At 44.7% G+C, this 18,432-nt stretch overlaps 1 protein-coding gene across 1 annotated transcript in view; it reads right to left on the bottom strand.

Annotated features, from left to right (window-relative positions):
* Positions 1–2,531: 2,531 nt before the first annotated feature.
* The window catches only part of LOC115087704 (cyclic AMP-dependent transcription factor ATF-7), a 624,371-nt gene continuing 608,470 nt past the window's right edge, over positions 2,532–18,432 (bottom strand). Inside the window, exons 11-12 of the mRNA XM_029595199.1 lie at positions 7,689–7,813; positions 2,532–2,897 (exon numbers count right to left, since the gene is read on the bottom strand). Coding sequence (XP_029451059.1) covers positions 2,777–2,897; positions 7,689–7,813 — 246 coding nt within the window. The 3' untranslated portion in view covers positions 2,532–2,776. The remainder of the gene's footprint in view (positions 2,898–7,688; positions 7,814–18,432) is intronic.

Raw genomic sequence — 18,432 nt, 5'->3', positions numbered from 1 at the left:
CAGCTACATTAACTGCACTAACCACATCCTCTGGCAACAAATTCCAGAGCTTAATTGTGCGTTGAGTGAAAAAGAATTTTCTCTGATTAGTCTTAAATGTGCTACTTGCTAACTTCATGGAATGCCACCTAGTAGGGATGTGAATCGTGTGATCAATTGTCTTAACGATCGATTTTGGCTGAGGGGGGGGGGGGGGGGAATCTGATCGTCTTAGTTTTTTAGGTTAAAAAAATCGTTTTATCGGGGGAGGGCGGGAAAACCGGCACACCAAAACAACCCTAAAACCCACCCCGACCCTTTAAAATAAATCCTCCACCCTCCCAAACCCCCCCAAAATGTTTTAAATTACCTGGGGTCTAGTGGGGGGGAGTCCCGGTGCGCTCTCCCGCTCTCTGGCCACGGCTGTGTTAAGAGAAATGGCGCCGGTGGCCCTTTGCCCTTATCATATGACAGGGCAAAGGTAGCGCCGGTGCCATTTTGGTTCCTGTGACCCGAGGTCACGAGTGTAGGAGATCGCTCCCGGACCCCCAGGGACTTTTGGCCAGCTTGGGGGGGCCTCCTGACCCCCACAAGACTTGCCAAAAGTCCAGCGGGGGTCCGGGAGCGACCTTCTGCACTCGGGCCATATTGCCAATCTTCAAAATGTTTTACATTAAATGAAGTACTTTCCCAGCCTTTCTGGTGTGCCTGGATATTTTATGCATGTTTACTTTTCTTTAATTCTTTTTTCCATTTCAGTTTTCATCTTTTATTCTTTTTTCACTGCTTTATTTTTTTAATCCACTTTCCTCTTCCCCCTCTCCATTCCCACCTTTCTCTCACTACAGCCTCTTTTCCTCGTAAAGTTTCTTTTCTTCCTTTTTCTGTCCTCTTGATTCCTCCCATAGTGTTTCCTCCCTCCAATTTCCCATCCTTCTGGCTCCAGTTTTCACCCCTGCCATTTTTTTTTTCTTTTGCAGCCTCTGCACTTGACCTCTTTTTCCCCTTCCCTCTCCCCTTTTCCTGTCTATTAATCCTCTGCTCTCTCTTCCTCCCGAGGTCCTTGGCCAGCAGCAGGACGAGATCAGTACTCCCTGCCACGTCTGCCACCTCCTCGCCGTACTCACAGTCTGAGCACCTAGCAGGCCACCCTTCCATTTGGTTTAAAGCACCAGGCAGTGGGAAGAGGAGGAGTTAGACGTGATATGAAGCACTGCTGCTGCACTGGCATCCTGCTACTGGCCAGCCACTGCCGCCTCCTGGTTTCCCATGACTCTGTGGGAAGTCCACTGGGCGTGAGAAATTCTGTGGCAAAGGCTAGATTTTTTGGCCCATATTCTTAACATTGCAGAGGAGCAGGCGCCATGAGAATAATATATATTAATGTAACCTTACTCTTGAGCTAGTCAGGTGCCAGCTTCTCCCTTTTGCTTGCAATTCTGTAGATCATTGGTTCTCATCTTATCCTCTGGTGGGTGTGGGAGTGGCCCCAGCCACTTGCAGTTGCCGGATTAGCCCTGACAACTATGTTTGAGATATATTTGCATACACTGGAGGCAGTGCATGCAAATATAACTCATGCGTCTAGCAAGACCTGATGCATCATTACCAGTGCTGATTGTGTGACCTTTTTAAAGGTTAGCTGCTTCTGTTTCTGTGGGTCTTCTGCAAACCCCAGCATGGGCGGGTAAAGATAGACCAGCACCTGCTTCAGAGAAGGCAAGATCCATCCCCTTTCCTTGCCAAGGCAGCAATGTATCCACTATGAGCCAACAGGGACTGTGTCGAAGGACTGAATAGGCCTGTAATGCCCCCTGCCAGAAAACAGCAGGAACTCAGTAAGAGTGACTGTTCCCGTCATGTATTTGTCTGGAAATGGGAAGAAATGTTGTGTTTCGGTTGCTGCGGCAGGATCACTGCACCATTTGTACAGGTAAGTGCCTCCTACAGGGCAAATCTCTGTTTTCCTTCTGCTTACCTTATGCCTGCTGGAAAGCAACAGCAGTGGCAATTATAGGGAAGCTCAGCCCTTGTGTGCACGATCATGTAAATCAGGCAACTGAGTGAGTTCTCTCCCCACTTATCCTTCTCCATTTCACTCCCACTCCCTAATGTCAGGGGGAGCAAACCCCAACACGGCTCAGGTTTGATTATTTGCCATGGGCTCGGTTGGCAGTACCTGCACATGTCCCCCCCTTCCTTGGCAGAGGGTAGACATAAATGAGGCTTGGGCAAGAAGGCACTAAAAAAAAAAAAAAAAAAAGGGGGATTTTCCCCCCCTCCCCCATCAGTTCCAATGGACACAAGGACTTGGGAAGCCAAGCTGGATTTAATTGTTTATGTTTTCTTAAAAATCTTTCTCCCTCCTTATTAGTTTGTGTCCTGCAGTCCTTACGTACTGAGCCCCAGGCTCGGGCCCTCTCGCACCGCCCACAGCACCCGAAGGGAAACGCCTGCACTGGAGATCAGAAGCTAAGAGCCAGGGTCCACGGTCAGAGCCGCTCCACCTCCGGCCTCCGCTCTCGTGCCTCCAATACCTGCAACAGGATTGCCCTTGGAATCTGCCGGAATAAGCACTCCACAGACTGCTGCCCGCCTGTCACCGGCGTTAAATCGTAATGAGAGGGGCCGTGTACATCGGTGGTGGTCAGGGAGAGCATATGTACAGTATAAACGTATTTATTGGTGTTACAGAGTGAAAGCATGAAACAGACAGACACAGTCTCCAAGGCAGGAAGGGCCAGGGAGCGGGAGAGGCTGGGTTTTTCCTCTTTGGCTGAGCTGTGGCATGGGGCCATCACTTCTTGCCAAAGCGCTGTGGCACTGCCATACTCAAGAACTGTGGCGTCATAGCATCCCAGCCACGGGTGTGGATGTGCTCATCGCTAACCAGGGTCCCCCGTCCACTGCGTCCAAACCTGTAGAGACAAGACACAGATTAACCCTTTCATCTACAAAACAGGTTAACTGTAGAAGATAAGAACATGCCATACTGGGTCAGACCAAGGGTCCATCAAGCCCAGCATCCTGTTTCCAACAGAGGCCAATCCAGGCCATAAGAACCTGGCAAGTACCCAAAAACTAAAGTCTATCCCATGCTACTAATGCAAGTAATAGCAGTGGCTATTTTCTAAGTCAACTTGATTAATAGCAGGTAAAGGACTTCTCCACGAACTTATCCAAACCTTTTTTAAAACCCAGCTACACTAACTGCATTAACCACATCCGCTGGCAACAAATTCCAGAGTTTAATTGTGCATTGAGTGAAAAAGAATTTTCTCCGATTAGGTTTAAATGTGCCACATGCTAACTTCATGGAGTGCCCCCTAGTCCTTCTATTATCCGAAATAGTAAATAACCAATTCACATTTACCCATTCTAGACCTCTCATGATTTTAAACACCTCTATCATATCCCCCCTCAGCCGTCTCTTCTCCAAGCTGAACAGTCCTAACTTCTTTACTCTTTCCTCATAGGGAAGCTGTTCCATCCCCTTTATCATTTTGGTCGCCCTTCTCTGTACCTTCTCCATCGCAACTATATCTTTTTTGAGATGTACACAGTATTCAAGGTGTGGTCTCACCATGGAGCAATACAGAGGCATTATGACGTTTTCCGTTTTATTCATTATTCCCTTTCTAATAATTCCTAATATTGTTTGCTTTTTTGACTGCCACAATATACTGAACCGACGATTTCAAAGTATTATCCACTATGTTGCCTAGATCTCTTTCCTGGGTGGTAGCTCCTAATATGAAACCTAACATTGTGTAACTACAGGAAGGGTTATTTTTCCCTATATGCAGCACCTTGCACTTGTCCACATTAAATTTCATCTGCCATTTGGATGCCCAATTTTCCAGTCTCACAAGGCCCTCCTGCAATTTATCACAATCTTCTTGTGATTTAACTAATCTGAATAATTTTGTATCATCTACAAATTTGATTACCTCACTCATCGTATTCCTTTCCAGATCATTTATAAATATATTGAAAAGCACCGGTCCAAGTACAGATCCCTGAGGCACTCCACTGCTTACCCTTTTCCTCTGAGAAATTGTCCATTTAATCCTACTCTCCGTTTCCTGCCTTTTAACCAGTTTGTAATCCACGAAAGGGCATCACCAGCTATCCCATGAGGCTTTACTTTTCCTAGAAGCCTCTCAAGAGGAAATTTGTCAAATGCCTTCTGAAAATCCAAATACACTACATCTACCAGTTCACCTTTATCCACATGTTTATTAACCCCTTCAAAAAAGTGAAGATTTATGAGGCAAGACTTGCCTTGGGTAAAGCCATGCTGACTTTGATCCATTAAACCATGTCTTCTATATGTTCTGTGATTTTGATGTTTAGAACACTTTCCACTATTTTTCCTGGCACTGATGTCAGTTTCCCGGATCACCCCTGGAGCCCTTTTTAAATATTGGGGTTACATTAGCCACCCTCCATTCTTCAGGTACAATGGATGATTTTAATGATAGGTTACAAATTTTTACTAATAGATCTGAAATTTCATTTTTTAGTTCCTTCAGAACTCTGGGGTGTATACCATCCGGTCCAGGTGATTTACTACTCTTCAGTTTGTCAATCAGGCCTACCACATCTTGTGAGCCAGGCATGAAACTTTTAATTGTGTGCATTCTTCCTATCATAAGGCCTGGCCCCCCAGATTGCTCTCCCCTCCCCCAGAATCAGTGAACCTCCCCAGCTGTCTCCCCCCTTGTGGCTTGAACCCCTTCCTCATACTTGATCTCTCCTTCCCCTCAGGTCAAGTCTCCAGTATACTTGCTATCTCCCAGGGCTGACCCTTCTCCCATCAGACCTCTTTCCTCCCCCCCCCCACACCAGGCTCAACCCCTCTCCTCTCATTCTCTCTTCCCCATCCCAACAATACCTCCCCCCTTAGTAAGACATCGAGTTTCTCTCTGTTTGCAGAGAGCTCCCCCTGCTCTAGTTCTTTCCTCTCACCCCAGTAAGACCCCTCCAGTCTGGCATCCCCTCTAACAAGACCCCCAGCTCTCTCCTACCTTCCCCCAAGCTCGGTGTTTACTTTGCTTGTTCAATCTCCACTGGACCCTCACTGCTCCCTCCTTTGTTTTAGCCATGCAGGCCAAGTCAGATGCTGCAGGCTCATCTCTTCCAGCTTGCATGAGCGAACACTGACTCTCAACTCTTCCAAGTCCGCGTGGGCCAGCTCATCGCTATAGCTTTCTCATTTCCAGCTCACCCCGACACTTTTCCTCCCTTCTGTACCATGCAGGTCTCCTCTGCCATTGCTGCTACTGCTTTCTGGTCCCCACAACTAATTTTGTGGGGAATTTGCAGAATTGTATGCAGGACAACATTTCTGTGCAATGCAGAATTCCCCCAGGAGTAAATGATGTGAAAAGCAGAAAGGATCTCTAATAGCAAAGAGGTGGAGACAGCTGGGGAGGTTTATTGAACTTGGGGGAGGGGAGAGCAATCTGGGGGCCAGGCTTTATGATAGGAAAAATGCACACAATTAATAGTCCTGCATCTTTGAGTAATAACTTTTTTCTGCATTTCTCTATTAATTAACTATTATTTAGACAGTGGCTATATTGTTTTATTTGAACAAATAAAGGCTGCAGAATTTTGCAGAAGTTTAAAATATTGTGCCCAGAATTTATACATTTTATGCACAGAATTTAGTATTTGTTTTATGCATAATTCCCTCAGGTTGTATTTCCATTACATGCATTTTTTAAAATCTGTTACCGTTTTTGACTCCACCATCTCATCCATTTACCACCCTTTCCATGAAGGCTTTCAGCGCACAGCTTTTATGCTCAGATTTACATTTTTTTTTAACTCCTGCTGCAGCAAGCTAATGATATGCTAATGCATTGGGAGTTTAAAAAACCATGCTGACCTTAAAAATTGGGTTTGTTTGTTTGTTCACAGGCCGAATGCACATTTTAACTCCAGATGACAGTGACTGAAGCACCTAGTATAGAGGCGAGTACTTAGCTGGATAAGTCAGTACTTATCTGCTTGAAGTGTTCCTGAATGTTTATTTATTTGGAAACTTTTCTTTTGGGGGGGGTGGAATTTAAGTGCTAGCATATTGGTATTGGAAACTTAACTCCATCTCTGACCTGGAGTTAAGTTTCCAGGCCAACGGACACCTCTGGGCAGCAGGAAGTACTGCTTAATGCCCTCATTTGCATGGGATTTCATGTGAAGGCACTATGTACTATTCCCATTTACGGATGCAAATTTTCTGCATGCAAAACTCCTTGCTGCATCGGCAATAAGTGTTGCATGCAGAAAATGTGTGTTAAAGTGCAGGCAGAAAGGTGCGATTAACTGAATGCATCTTTCTGCATTGCCTTGAGAGCAAGTCTCTGCTCTCAGTACTCAGAATGGGTCGGCCCCAGATTGAGCACTGGAGGTAAGATAAGAGGCTGATAGGCAGCAAGTTCAGGATTGGGGAAAATGAGGAGGTGCTATCTGCGTGCTGCACAAACCAGGCCCCAGGCTGTGCATGCCAGCCATTATCGCACACTGGAGCTCATGAGGGGCGTGCATGATTACCCCGTCCTCAGACAGGAGCTCCTATATGTTTAAGAGGCTCCACTGGTGTCTCTTGTTGCTGTGAGGTGCTGAGAGCAGAGTCCAGAGATGCTGGCGTGGATCCAAACACCAGGCAGTGATGCTTTTTACGAGGCGCATCTGCTCAGATTTGAAGGCACACTGGCTGGGAAGCACTGCTCTGCATAATCAGGAACACCACAGCTGGGAATTGAGCCACTTGTTACATATCTTGTATATTCACATGATAATTTATGAATTATAAAGTGGGGGAAGCAATGTTACATTGTATGTTCAAATGAATGCTGGTAAAAAAAAATCATCATGTGGATATGATGATTAATGAAGAGGTTAATTTAATTTATGATGTTCATCAACAGTGATTAATATTGCATGGTTTAGGAGGAGATACACAATTATTGAGGGTCAGCTGGAGCTTAGTAGCAGCATAGAGGTGAGGGCTGTGAACAGTGATGTATCCAGTTTTTTACACATTATTTAATATGTGTTAAATTGTTGTTTTACATAAAGTAATAATTGGATTATATTAAAAAATGGTGATAAATATTGGAAATGAGAATGTTTTTACAAAATTTATAATTGAAATAATAAAAGTTTTGTATATAACCAATGACATTTTTTTTATTTATGGTGTTTATAATATAGAATGGGAAAAAAGCATGTCATTCTCCATTGGGAGTAATTTTTGTGTGGTATATATATATATATATTTGAAGACACACAGTGTTTTCAAATATATACATTTGAGCAGATGTGCCTCGTAAAAAGCATCACTGCCTGGTGTTTGGATCCACACCAGCATCTGGACTCTGCTCTCAGCACCTCACAGCAGCAAGAGACACCAGTGGAGCCTCTTAAACATATAGGAGCTCCTGTCTGAGGACGGGGTAATCATGCACGCCCCTCATGTGTGTGTATGTGTGCGTGGGGGGGGGGGGTGTATTTAAACCGTTGTGATGGAACCTCTCTAAATGATGGTATACACAATTTTATAAATAAATAAAATAAAATGTCCATTACCCTGGTGCTGGGGGAGGAAAGAGGGGCTGCGGTTGGGTCTCTGAGATGTGTGTACTAAGGAGCAGAAGAGAGGGGGGTGTGGCTGGAGGGATGAGGCATCATCATCTTACCTCTGGGGCTGGAATAGGAAGGAAGGGCTGCGGCCAGGCCTCGGTTGTGTGTGCAGTAAGGCATACAGTAGGGCGCCAAGATGATCATCGGGTGTTTCCCTGGAGCCATGATCACCATTGTCATGCTGGAAAGAACAGAAGACAAGTTACATACTCCCTCTCCCACAGCAAGACCCCTAAGCCAGCACAGGACAGGGAGCCTCTTGCAATCAGGATTCCCATGTCCTGGGCCCTGCACAGGCGAGTCCTTTACCCTTGTCAGGCGCTTCTGCTAGGTGACTGCTACCACAATCCAGGCTGAAAAGCTTAGACACTGAAGGTACTGGGAAGGCGAGAGGGACAGGGTCGGGATGAAGGATAGGATGGAGCCAGAGGCGGGGTATGTAAACATGACATATGAAACTGGGGGGAGAGCCAGACTGGCAGTGGACCTCTTCTTTTTTTAAATTTCAGTCTTTTTAAGGGGGGTTTGTGGCGAGGATGCGCGACCCGGCAGGGTCACTTGTAACTTGGGGGAGGGGGAAGGTGGGAGCACTGTCATTTGTGTCACTAGGCCCCTGTGGGGGGGGGGGGGGGGAGGTTGTGCTGCAGTGCATTTAATTGGTTATATATATATATATTTTTTTTTTTATCATACCCTGGCAAGGCTATAGTTATCCAGCTAACCATAGCTGGATAACTTTACAAAAAATAGCCGGTTAGGTTTAAAGTTATCCGTCTACAGTTAGCCAGATAACATTAAGAGGGGATATTCAGTGGGACATTTATCCCAATGAATATTCCAAATAACTTAACCTTGCTAAATTTAGCTGCCTAGATTAATAATTTTTCGGGTTTTTTTAATATTGGCCTCTCAGGGTGTATTTGGTGAGGCTCTATCTGCATGCTGCCTACGTGACTTTAGGGGATGTAAACAAACTGCCCACATGCAGAAAAAACATTCTTTAGGTTTATATCAGCTCAGCTGCATCTTGGCAATTTCACTTCCTCTGCTGGTCTTCCCCTGGAATCATCTCCTGTTTTTGTCCCAATATTCTTTATTTCTAATATTTGTACTTTTTTTCTGAAATGAAATGTAAAGGCGTTCACCTATTGAAGCCCTGTTTTTTTGTTGTAAATCTCCTTCCAGGAGTGTCCCCTGTTCCCGCTTGATGTATCTCAGTGCGAGGGATGAGGAAGGGGGTGCTCTATTACTACCACTACTTAATATTTCTATCATGCTACTAGCCATAGGCATTAGGTAGTGTTGTATAGGTATTGATGACAAGCAGTACAGCAGCACCCTCTGATTTACTAAGATTGGTAAGGGTGAGCGTGGCAAAGCAGGAAAATTCTTTATATATATTCAAACACAAAACTCCACAGGGACTGAACCACCAAATGGGGGGAAAAAAAGGCAGGAGGACTATGGAGAGTCGTTCATGGTTTTGCTTTACTGCTGGCTGTGCTCAGTGGCATAGCTGGATCCTTTTGTGCCCGGGCAAGTAACTTTTACAAACCGCACCCCCACGCCAACGTTTTTGCACCCTGTCATTGTTCACCCAGGTTTGTGCAGGAATTCTGTTTTATGTCAATAGTAATCATGGACTAAAATAGCCCTGCACAGTGGCAGGCTCGGCGGAACCTATCTACGCCAGCGCCTGCAAAACCCGTGCAAACGAACTACCTCGTTCTCGATTGAGTTCCGAGTTAAAAGTTGGAAAGCTGACGCTCTGGGCAGCCGCTCAGCTCAGGCTCCCTCAAAGCGAGTCTGCTTGCCTCCCTGGCCGTGAGAAATGTCTTACCAGCGAGTCCAGGAACTTTTCCGACAGGCTCCCGGGCTCTGGCCGCGAGTCCAGTCCTTCCTCCAGACACCAGCCCTTCTCCGTGCAGCCCAGAAGGAGGACGCAGAGCATCAGCAGGCGAGGCTCCATGCTCGAGGTTTCTCTGTCCTGGCTCTGCAGCTCTGCTCGGCGCACTCTCCTGCCTGCCTGTGCAGAACTAGCTGATGTCTTCTTTTATACATCTGGGACCTAAGGGAGCATTTTTGGGACAATGCCAACTTGGCTCCCTACACACACGCCCCCCCCCCCCCCCCCCCCCCCCCAATAAAAAAAAAGCATTACTGGTGGAAAGGGGAGGCAGTGGGTCCTGGGATAGGTGGAGAGGGGCAGTTGCCTCACTCCAGGACCCCCCTAGAGTATCTCTCGCCCAACCCTTTTACATTATTAGGAGGATAAATCCTTCTCAACAGCCCTTCTGCTCTTGTAAGACTTGGCAATAAATTGCTGGCTCTGGTGCTTCCTCTCAGGGGTACAGGTGAATTAGTGACAAGCCACAGAATTCCCTGACCAACACTTCCAGCCCTCCTACAGTTCCTTCAACACCACTTTCACAGACATACAAATCTTATATTTCTTCTCTATTTGTTTATCCTGCCATTAATTTTTCACTATATGTATTCTCTACCTGCAGTGATAGCATCCACATAGTAAAATAAATGTTGCCTGTCAGTGGGATATGCAGCAAACCTTGCAGAGAGGAGAGTGTGTGCGCTACTGTGCATCCTTTCACACTCCCTCATTAACATCTCACCATGCATACTCATGCTGCCTACACACCCCCTAATACACACTGACACGTTAACTACCACCCCTCAAAGGCAGTCATTCACTCCCCTCAACACATACCTCCTGAGTCACTCACACCCTCAAGTCCCCATTACACACAAACTTACCCCCTCACACATAATCCCCCACCCACACTCACTCCCCTACTGCAGATACACTCGCACGAACACATTTGTTCATTTACCCACTCATACCCACTTCCACATTCTTTCCCTACCTGTACTCTCACTTCCTCATACACTCTTCTTTGGTACACTTCCCATCACAATAACTCACACTCAGTCATACCCACTTACCCACCCCTTCATACACAATTCATTTGGGCCATATACACACCCCATATAAACACTCATATACAATCACTATGCTACCAAAATGTATCATTTCTATAGAGCTACCAGACATACACAGCTCTGTATAGATAAACATAAGAAGTCCCTTCTCTGTGGAGCTTACAATCTAGTTGAGACACACAGACAAGAGTTACATCTACCATACATAGATGTTTCTGTTGGAAATACCTCTCCTCTAATGACTGCAATGATCCAATCTCCCTCCAAGTACCTAAAATTCTCCAAAGTTTGAAAATCGCACTCCCTGCCATTTCCAAGTAATTAGAGACATCCACACACTCACCAATAAAATCTAATAAGTCTCTCTTCCAATTAAAAAAAGGATTACAAATGTCTAATGAAGACCAATGACTGCTAGCATGGTTAAAAGGTGCAGTTAAAGTCAAAAGGACGTCCCTTTTTAAAAAAAATTGAAATTAGGTCCAAATGCAGAAAATTGCAAAGAGCAAAAGCAGTGGCAAGTGAGATGTGGAACATGTATTTATTTATTTGAAATTAATAAGACTGGCCAAGGGTTTAAGGAGAAACTTTCCAAAAGAGGCAAAAGCTAACAGTTAAATCTTTTTAAGGTACATCAAAAAGAAGAAACCTGCAAGGGATTTAACTGGGCCACTAGATGAGGGGGGTAACAAGAGTGCTGATAGAGGATAAGACCATAGCAAAAAACTAAATTAAATCTCTGTTTCAGTTTTCACTATAGAGGATGTTGGAGAAATACCCACAGCAGAACCATTCTTTGTATGTGGAGGAAACTGATGCAAATCAGTGTGAATCTGGAAGAGGTACTAGAGCAAATTGAAAAACTAAATAGTAGCAAATCACTGGTACTGAATGGCATTTACCCTGGAGTTCTGAAAGAGCGTAAATATGAAATTGCAGACTCACCATTGTAGCCTGTCAATCAAATGTATCAATGTTCCAGAGCCAATCTGGTGGAAGAAAGTCTTCAGATTGGTCCTTGAATCCCATCTTTCATTCCCCATGTCAGCTGAGGTAGCATTTACAGCTCTCAGTGGGGAGGGAGTCATGCTTAATCACTCAGGGATGGCTGGTTGCAGAGCTCAATGACTGCAGTGCTCCAGAAGTAGCCCTGGTGAATGGCCCCTCGCCCAGGAATGTCACTGTAATGGAGAAGACTAGCTACACTGGTGGGGGTAAGGAAGGGGATACATAAAAGTAAGGGAAACAAATCCCTGGGTATTTGTGAAGGAAGGATCATGGCATCAGAATCCCAGCTCTGGTTCCTATTGAGCTGGAAGGCCAAAGGAACAAGAGGTCACTACAATATCAAAAATACAATTTTTGTAAAAATCTGAGGACTGGAGAGTAAGGTAAGGCAATATAATGCCAGCTTTTAAAAAGAGGTCCGGGGTTAATTCTGATAATTACAGAGCAGTGAGCTGGATGTCAGTGCCAGGCAAAATGGAGGAAGCCACTGTTTAGAACAAAATGAATGGGCGTATCGATAAGCATGGCGTAAGGGGAGAAAGCCAGCATGAATTTAGCAAAGGAAGGTTGTGCTTTCCTAATCTATTAGAATTTTTTGAAAATGTAAATTAATATGTGGATAAGGGTGAGTGGATCATTGCAGTGTATTTGGATTTTTCAGAAGGTGTGATAAAGTCCCTCATGAGAAACTACTTAGGAAATGAAAAAGTCATGGGATAGGAGGCAATGTCCTGTTGTGGATTGGTAGCTGGTTTTAAAGGCTAGGAAATGGAACCATTCTGAATGGAGAGAGGTAAATAGTGGAGTATCACAGGGATCTGTGTATGGGACCTGTGTTGTTTAACATACTGTATTCATTAATGATCTGGAAATGGAAAGTATGATGTAATTAAATTTGCAGATAACACAAAATTATTCAAAGTAGTAAAAACATGAGCAGACTGTGGGGGAACTGCAGAAGAATCTTGCAAGACATGGGAGCTGGATAGGGAGGAGGAATAGCCTAGTGGTTAGAGCAGTGGGCTACGAACCAGGAGACCAGCATTCGAGTCCTGCTGTTGCTCCTTGTGCCCTTGGGCAAGTCACTTTACCCTCCATTGCCTCAGGTACAAAACTTACAGGCCGATACAGTAAAGTGCGGCCGCAGTTACCCCGTTTCTAACCCGCTGTGTACGCACAATTTGGACGCGTATGTCTAACCCGCGATTCAGTATCCGGTTTCACGCGTCCTTACCGCTTCTTGAAATCGACGCGTATCCCTTTCCGCCCGCGGCATGTATATATGTTAATGATCGGATTAGCTATTCCCTCCCATACAGTAACGTGCGGCCCGATTATCGCCTTTTTAACCAGCTATTTTGCCGCGTCTTTAACCTGCAAATTTAATGCCTACCCAGACCCTGGCGTTAGTGGTGGTGTTCGGTCAGCTTCATACCGGACAGCGCCATGGACAACATGTATATTATTGCTCTGGCGCTGTTTTTCATTCGGTTGAGAAGGAGGAGAATAAATGCTGCACCGAGAAACGCTGGAAATGTTCGGCAGATTGGAGAGGTGAACAGGGGGAGTCTGCAGCAAGGAGAACCCATCCGAACGGAGAACCCAGCAGCAAGACCGGAGGAGGTATGTGATATGTTTCGGTTTAAGCTGTACCATCCATCCATCCATCCGTGGGCCTCTGAGGCTCCTGACATGGACGTAGAGATCTGCGCCCGTTAAGAACGGCGTCCGTGTCTCCAGGCGCCTCTACGGATGCCGGAGAGATGGGCGCCCGTAAAGATAGCCTATACGGAGGCTTTCTCCTGCGCCTGGAATAAGGCTGTATTAGATGCTGAAATAAGAACGGATAGCAGATTTAAGAATACAAATATGAGAATAACAGTGTTGCTGATCCATGTATGTTCATCTCCCCCTAACCCATGTCCATGCTTCTTTTTTTAATCTGTATATATTTTCTGGTTTTAAATGTGACAGCTTGTATTTCACCTATATCTGCATTGAAATCAATGTAAAAAATACTTATCTGTGAGTAGGTAGTTAACTCTGAACAGTGATGGAGGTTTATCTTTCCCTTTCTCCCTCCCCACATTGATCTGTTACATATTTGTTTGTGCTGCCATTCAACTGTACACCAGAGAGCCGGCAGTGTGGCAGATGTAAGCATGTATGATTTGTTAAAGGATTTATGTGTGCTCATCTATAAATTTGAATTTCGTGTGTTTGCCTCTGTTGTATTCCATGCAGGCAGAGCACCGTGCCATCGTCATGCCAGGCCATCAGCAGGCCATAGGCAGGCCGCGACGTTCCATTAGCACACGGACAACTCTTTCTGGCATGTGTGAGCGAGATGTTGTTCGAACCTACCGGCTGAGCTCACAGGCAATCTTGTCCCTCTATGAAGATCTGCGTGGGGACCTAGACCCCCTGGCCAATCGACACCATGCTGTGCCAGGATTGAATAAACTTCTCTGCACCTTAAATTTTTTGGGTACCGGATTGGTAAATACCTACAGTACCTGAATGTAAACTGATGTGATATCTCAGATCGAATGTCAGTATATAAAATTTAGGGATGTGAATCGTTTTTGAACGATTAAAATTATCGTCAGATAATTTTAAAATCGTTCTAAATTGTCAGAGTACACGATACAATACAAATGCCCCCGATTTATCGTCATAAATCGTTAAATAGGGCACGGGAATTATTTGGGGGAGGGCGGGAAAACCGGCACACCAAAACAAGCCCTAAACCCACCCCGACCCTTTAAAACCAATTCCTTACCCTCCCCCACCCTTCCGAACCCCCCCAAAATGTTAAATTACTTGGTGGTCCAGTGGGGGGGGGGGGGGGTCCCGGCGCGATCTCCTGCTCTCGGGCCATCGGCGCCATTTTGGCTGCCACTAATTAAAATGGCGCCGATGGCCTGATAAAAAAAAAAACCCCACCTGACCCTTTAAATCGACCCCCCTTAGCCTCCCCCACCCTCCCAACCCCCCCCAAAACCTTTTAACATTACCTGGTGGTCCAGGGGGGCCTCGGGGGACTATTTCCCGTTCCCAGGCATCAGCTGCACTAAAAAAAAATGGCGCCGATGCCCCTTTGCCCTTACCATGTGATAGGGTATCCGTGCCATTGGCCGGCCCCTGTCACATGGCAGGAGCACAAGATGGCGCCGGCCATCATTACTCATCAGCCCCTATTATAGAGTATAGTATAATGCAGTGTTTCCCAACCCTCTCCTGGAGGCACTCTTAGCCAGTTGGGTTTTCAGGATATTTATTTTATTTATTTAACATTTCTTATATACCGATGACCACTCGCACATCGCATCGGTTTACAGTGAACACAAAACCATTGGGCAGAGCCCTTACAAATAACTGATAATATAGTAACTAGGTAACATATAAAAATAGTTGGGAGGAGCCCTTACATGAAATACAAACATCAAGGAGGGAATGCTAAGGGTATATGCTAAGGGATTGAGCTATAACAGAACCTATATACAGATTATTGCACAGTACAAAATCATCAGGCAAAAAGGCGTTCATACCAGGATATCAGAAAAACATTCGTAAGGGGCATTTAAGTAATGGGGAGTGATATGGAGTAAGCTTGCTGGAAGAGCCAGGTTTTAAGTTTCTTTTTGAAGGCAGGGGTATAGGTCTCAATGCGAATATCATGTGGCAGTGAGTTCCATATGGCTGGGCCGGCAAGGGAAAAAGCTCTGTTCATGGTGGAGGAGAGTTTAAAAGGTTTGATAGATTGGGCATGGAGTGTTCCTTGGAGTGCAGGGCGGGTGGGTCTCTTGGAGGTACGGGGTAAGAAGGGGGGGTTAATCCAGTTGAGGTTGGAGTTAACTAGACTCTTGTGTATGATCGAGAGAGTTTTATAAAGAATTCGTGACTGTATAGGGAGCCAGTGTAATTGAATAAGTGTGGGGGTGATGTGATCTCCTTTCTTTGTGTTTGTCAATATCCGAGCGGCGGCGTTTTGTAAGAGTTGGAGAGGTCTAGTGTGTATTGCAGGAATGCCAAGTAAGAGCGCATTACAGTAGTCAATCTTCGATAATATAATAGCTTGGAGGACAGTACGGAAATCATTGAAATGTAGCAAGGGTCTGAGTTTCTTTATTGTTTGCAGTTTAAAGTAGCAATCCTTTAAGATGGATTTGATGAATGGTTTGAATGAGAGGTGATTATCAATAATGACTCCTAGGTTGCGAGTGTGTGATGGGAAGTTGGTGGCAGAGAAGGCAGGAGGGATGTCTGGGAGCGGTTGCTTATTGGATATGATTAAAAGCTCAGTTTTGTTTGAGTTAAGAGCTAGATGCATGTCCTTTAGGAGTTGGTTGATAGAGGAAAGACAGGATTTCCAGCTGTGTAGGGCGGTTTGGATGGTGTCTAAGGGAAGATGATTTGTACATCATCAGCATAAATAAAATGTTTGATGTGTAGATTAGTAAGGAGCGTAGTGAGGGGAAGCATGTATATATTAAACAGAGTAGACGAGAGAGAGGAACCCTGGGGAACACCTTGGGGGAGACTGATGGGATCAGATTGGTTATTGTCCATAGTGACAGTGAAAGTACGATTTTGAAGATATGATTGAATCCAATCAATGGCTTTGCCAGTAATCCCAATATTTCTAAGTATGTTGAGTAGGACATCATGATTAACAGTGTCAAACGCAGCTGATATGTCAAGTAACGCAATAAGGTAGGATGACCCTGAGTCGGTTCCTTTGATAAGGGTATCGTGTAGGGAGAGGAGAAGTGTTTCAGTACTTAAGTGCTTCCTGAAACCATATTGGGTAGGAGGGAGGATGTTATTCTGCTCAAGGTGATCGGAGAGGCGTGAGTTCACTAGCTTTTCAATAACTTTAGCTAGGAGGGGTAGGTTGGACACAGGTCTGTAATTAGAGAGGATGGTGGGGTCAAGGTTGGATTTTTTGAGTAAGGGTTTCACTATGGCTTGTTTCAGAAAGTCTGGGACAAAGCCATGCTCTAGGGAGCAGTTAAGGATATTTGAGAGGGGTTTGGCGGTCACATTGTGAATAGAAAGTAGGAGTTTAGAGGGGATTGTTTCGGAGGGATGTGTGGAGGGTTTCATTTTCTTAAGTATATTCTCTACTTCCAGGGAGGATGTGGACTCAAATGAAGAGAGGGAGCTAGGGGAATTGATAATGGGGAGAAAGATATTGAGGTTGTTGTGTGAGAACTGTGCTGTGATGGAGGATACTTTGTTTTTAAAAAATTGCGCTAATTCATTGCAGCGATTTGTGGAGGATAAAGTCGATTGTTGCGTGTGTATGGGAGAGGTAAGGTTAGCAACCATGGTGAACAAAGCCTTGGGGTTGTATTGTAGACCATTTATTTTATTGGCGTAGTATTCACGTTTGGAAAGTTGGATAGAGTTTCTATAGTCATGCATGCGTTGGTAGTAGAGGGTTTTGGTTGCGAGGGATTGGTGTTTACGCCACGATCTTTCCGTGGCTCTGAGTTGTGTGCTAATATGTGCTAATATGCTGCTGTTACAGTGAAGAGGCACCAACATTTCAATATTATTTTTCTACACGGGCCAATACAGTAAAAGTCGCGGGAGAGCGGGAAGATGGCGCCGGCCATCATTACTCATCAGCCCCTATTATAGAGTATAGTATAATAGGGGCTGATGAGTAAAGATGGCGCCGGCCCGCTCTCCCGCGACTTTTACTGTATTGGCCCGTGTAGAAAAATAATATTGAAATGTTGGTGCCTCTTCACTGTAACAGCAGCATATTAGCACAGTATTTACCACCCCTCTCCTGGAGGCACACCAAACCAGTTGAGTTTTCAGGACTGCCTCAATGAATATGCATGAGGTAGATTTGCATATAATGGTTTCTCCTATGTATGCAAATCTATCTCATGCATATTCATTGTGGATATCCTGAAAACCCAACTGGCTAAGAGTGCCTCCAGGAGAGGGTTGGGAAACACTGCATTAGCACACCTCAGTAATATTGTGCAATCATTGAAAACCCTGCAAAAAGTGTATTCAGAACTTACAGGCAACCTGCCATATCATAACACACTAAAACTCCCAGGTTCAAACATTAACAACCCTACCCATGAAAAGGCAACACTGCAAATTTTATACCAGACCCTAAAACACCAATACATTTCCTATTATAAAAACAGAACAAGTCAGGATGCTATAGATTCCTACACAGAAACTACACACTAGCAGAATACTTCACCTCAGTCACACATGCAGAACACAGACAGACCCTCGCCAAATATAGAATAAAGAGACCATAAAGTACAAATAGAAATGTGCACACAAAATTGAACTGGTATCTGCAAGTAGCCAGACTGTATGCAATGCAATAATGGAAAAAAAGAAACATCTCCAATCCTTGTTAAACAAATACAATCAAGAAATATAAAATATCAACCATATCAATAAAAAGAACAAATATCAAAGCAACTGATGAATAGAACAATATCCAATAATTAAAAATACATACAAAAATGTTTTTAAAAACATTCCAAACACCAATAAAATAAAAACAGCAAATACCCCCCAATAATTAAAACTAATAAGGATTAGTTCTCCATATCTGGAAACGTTAGATTTCCAGTAACCATGAGATTGTTGTGGATTGGAGGGGGAAGCACAAACTTTAACCTCTCCCACTTCCCTGGCCACCAGCTGTAAGGGGAGCACCAGTGGCCCCCACAGGACCTCAGTGCTGTAATTTTTTTTTTTTTTATTACAATTCATCTTAGTTTAATTTCACTTTACATTGGGTTAATTTGCCATTGATTTATTTTATATTGTATATTTATTGTA

Source organism: Rhinatrema bivittatum, chromosome 3 (genome assembly GCF_901001135.1).
Source record: "Rhinatrema bivittatum chromosome 3, aRhiBiv1.1, whole genome shotgun sequence".
Lineage (NCBI taxonomy): Eukaryota > Metazoa > Chordata > Amphibia > Gymnophiona > Rhinatrematidae > Rhinatrema > Rhinatrema bivittatum.
Note: the sequence above shows the minus strand (reverse complement) of the source record. Positions and strands in the feature narration are given on the sequence as shown.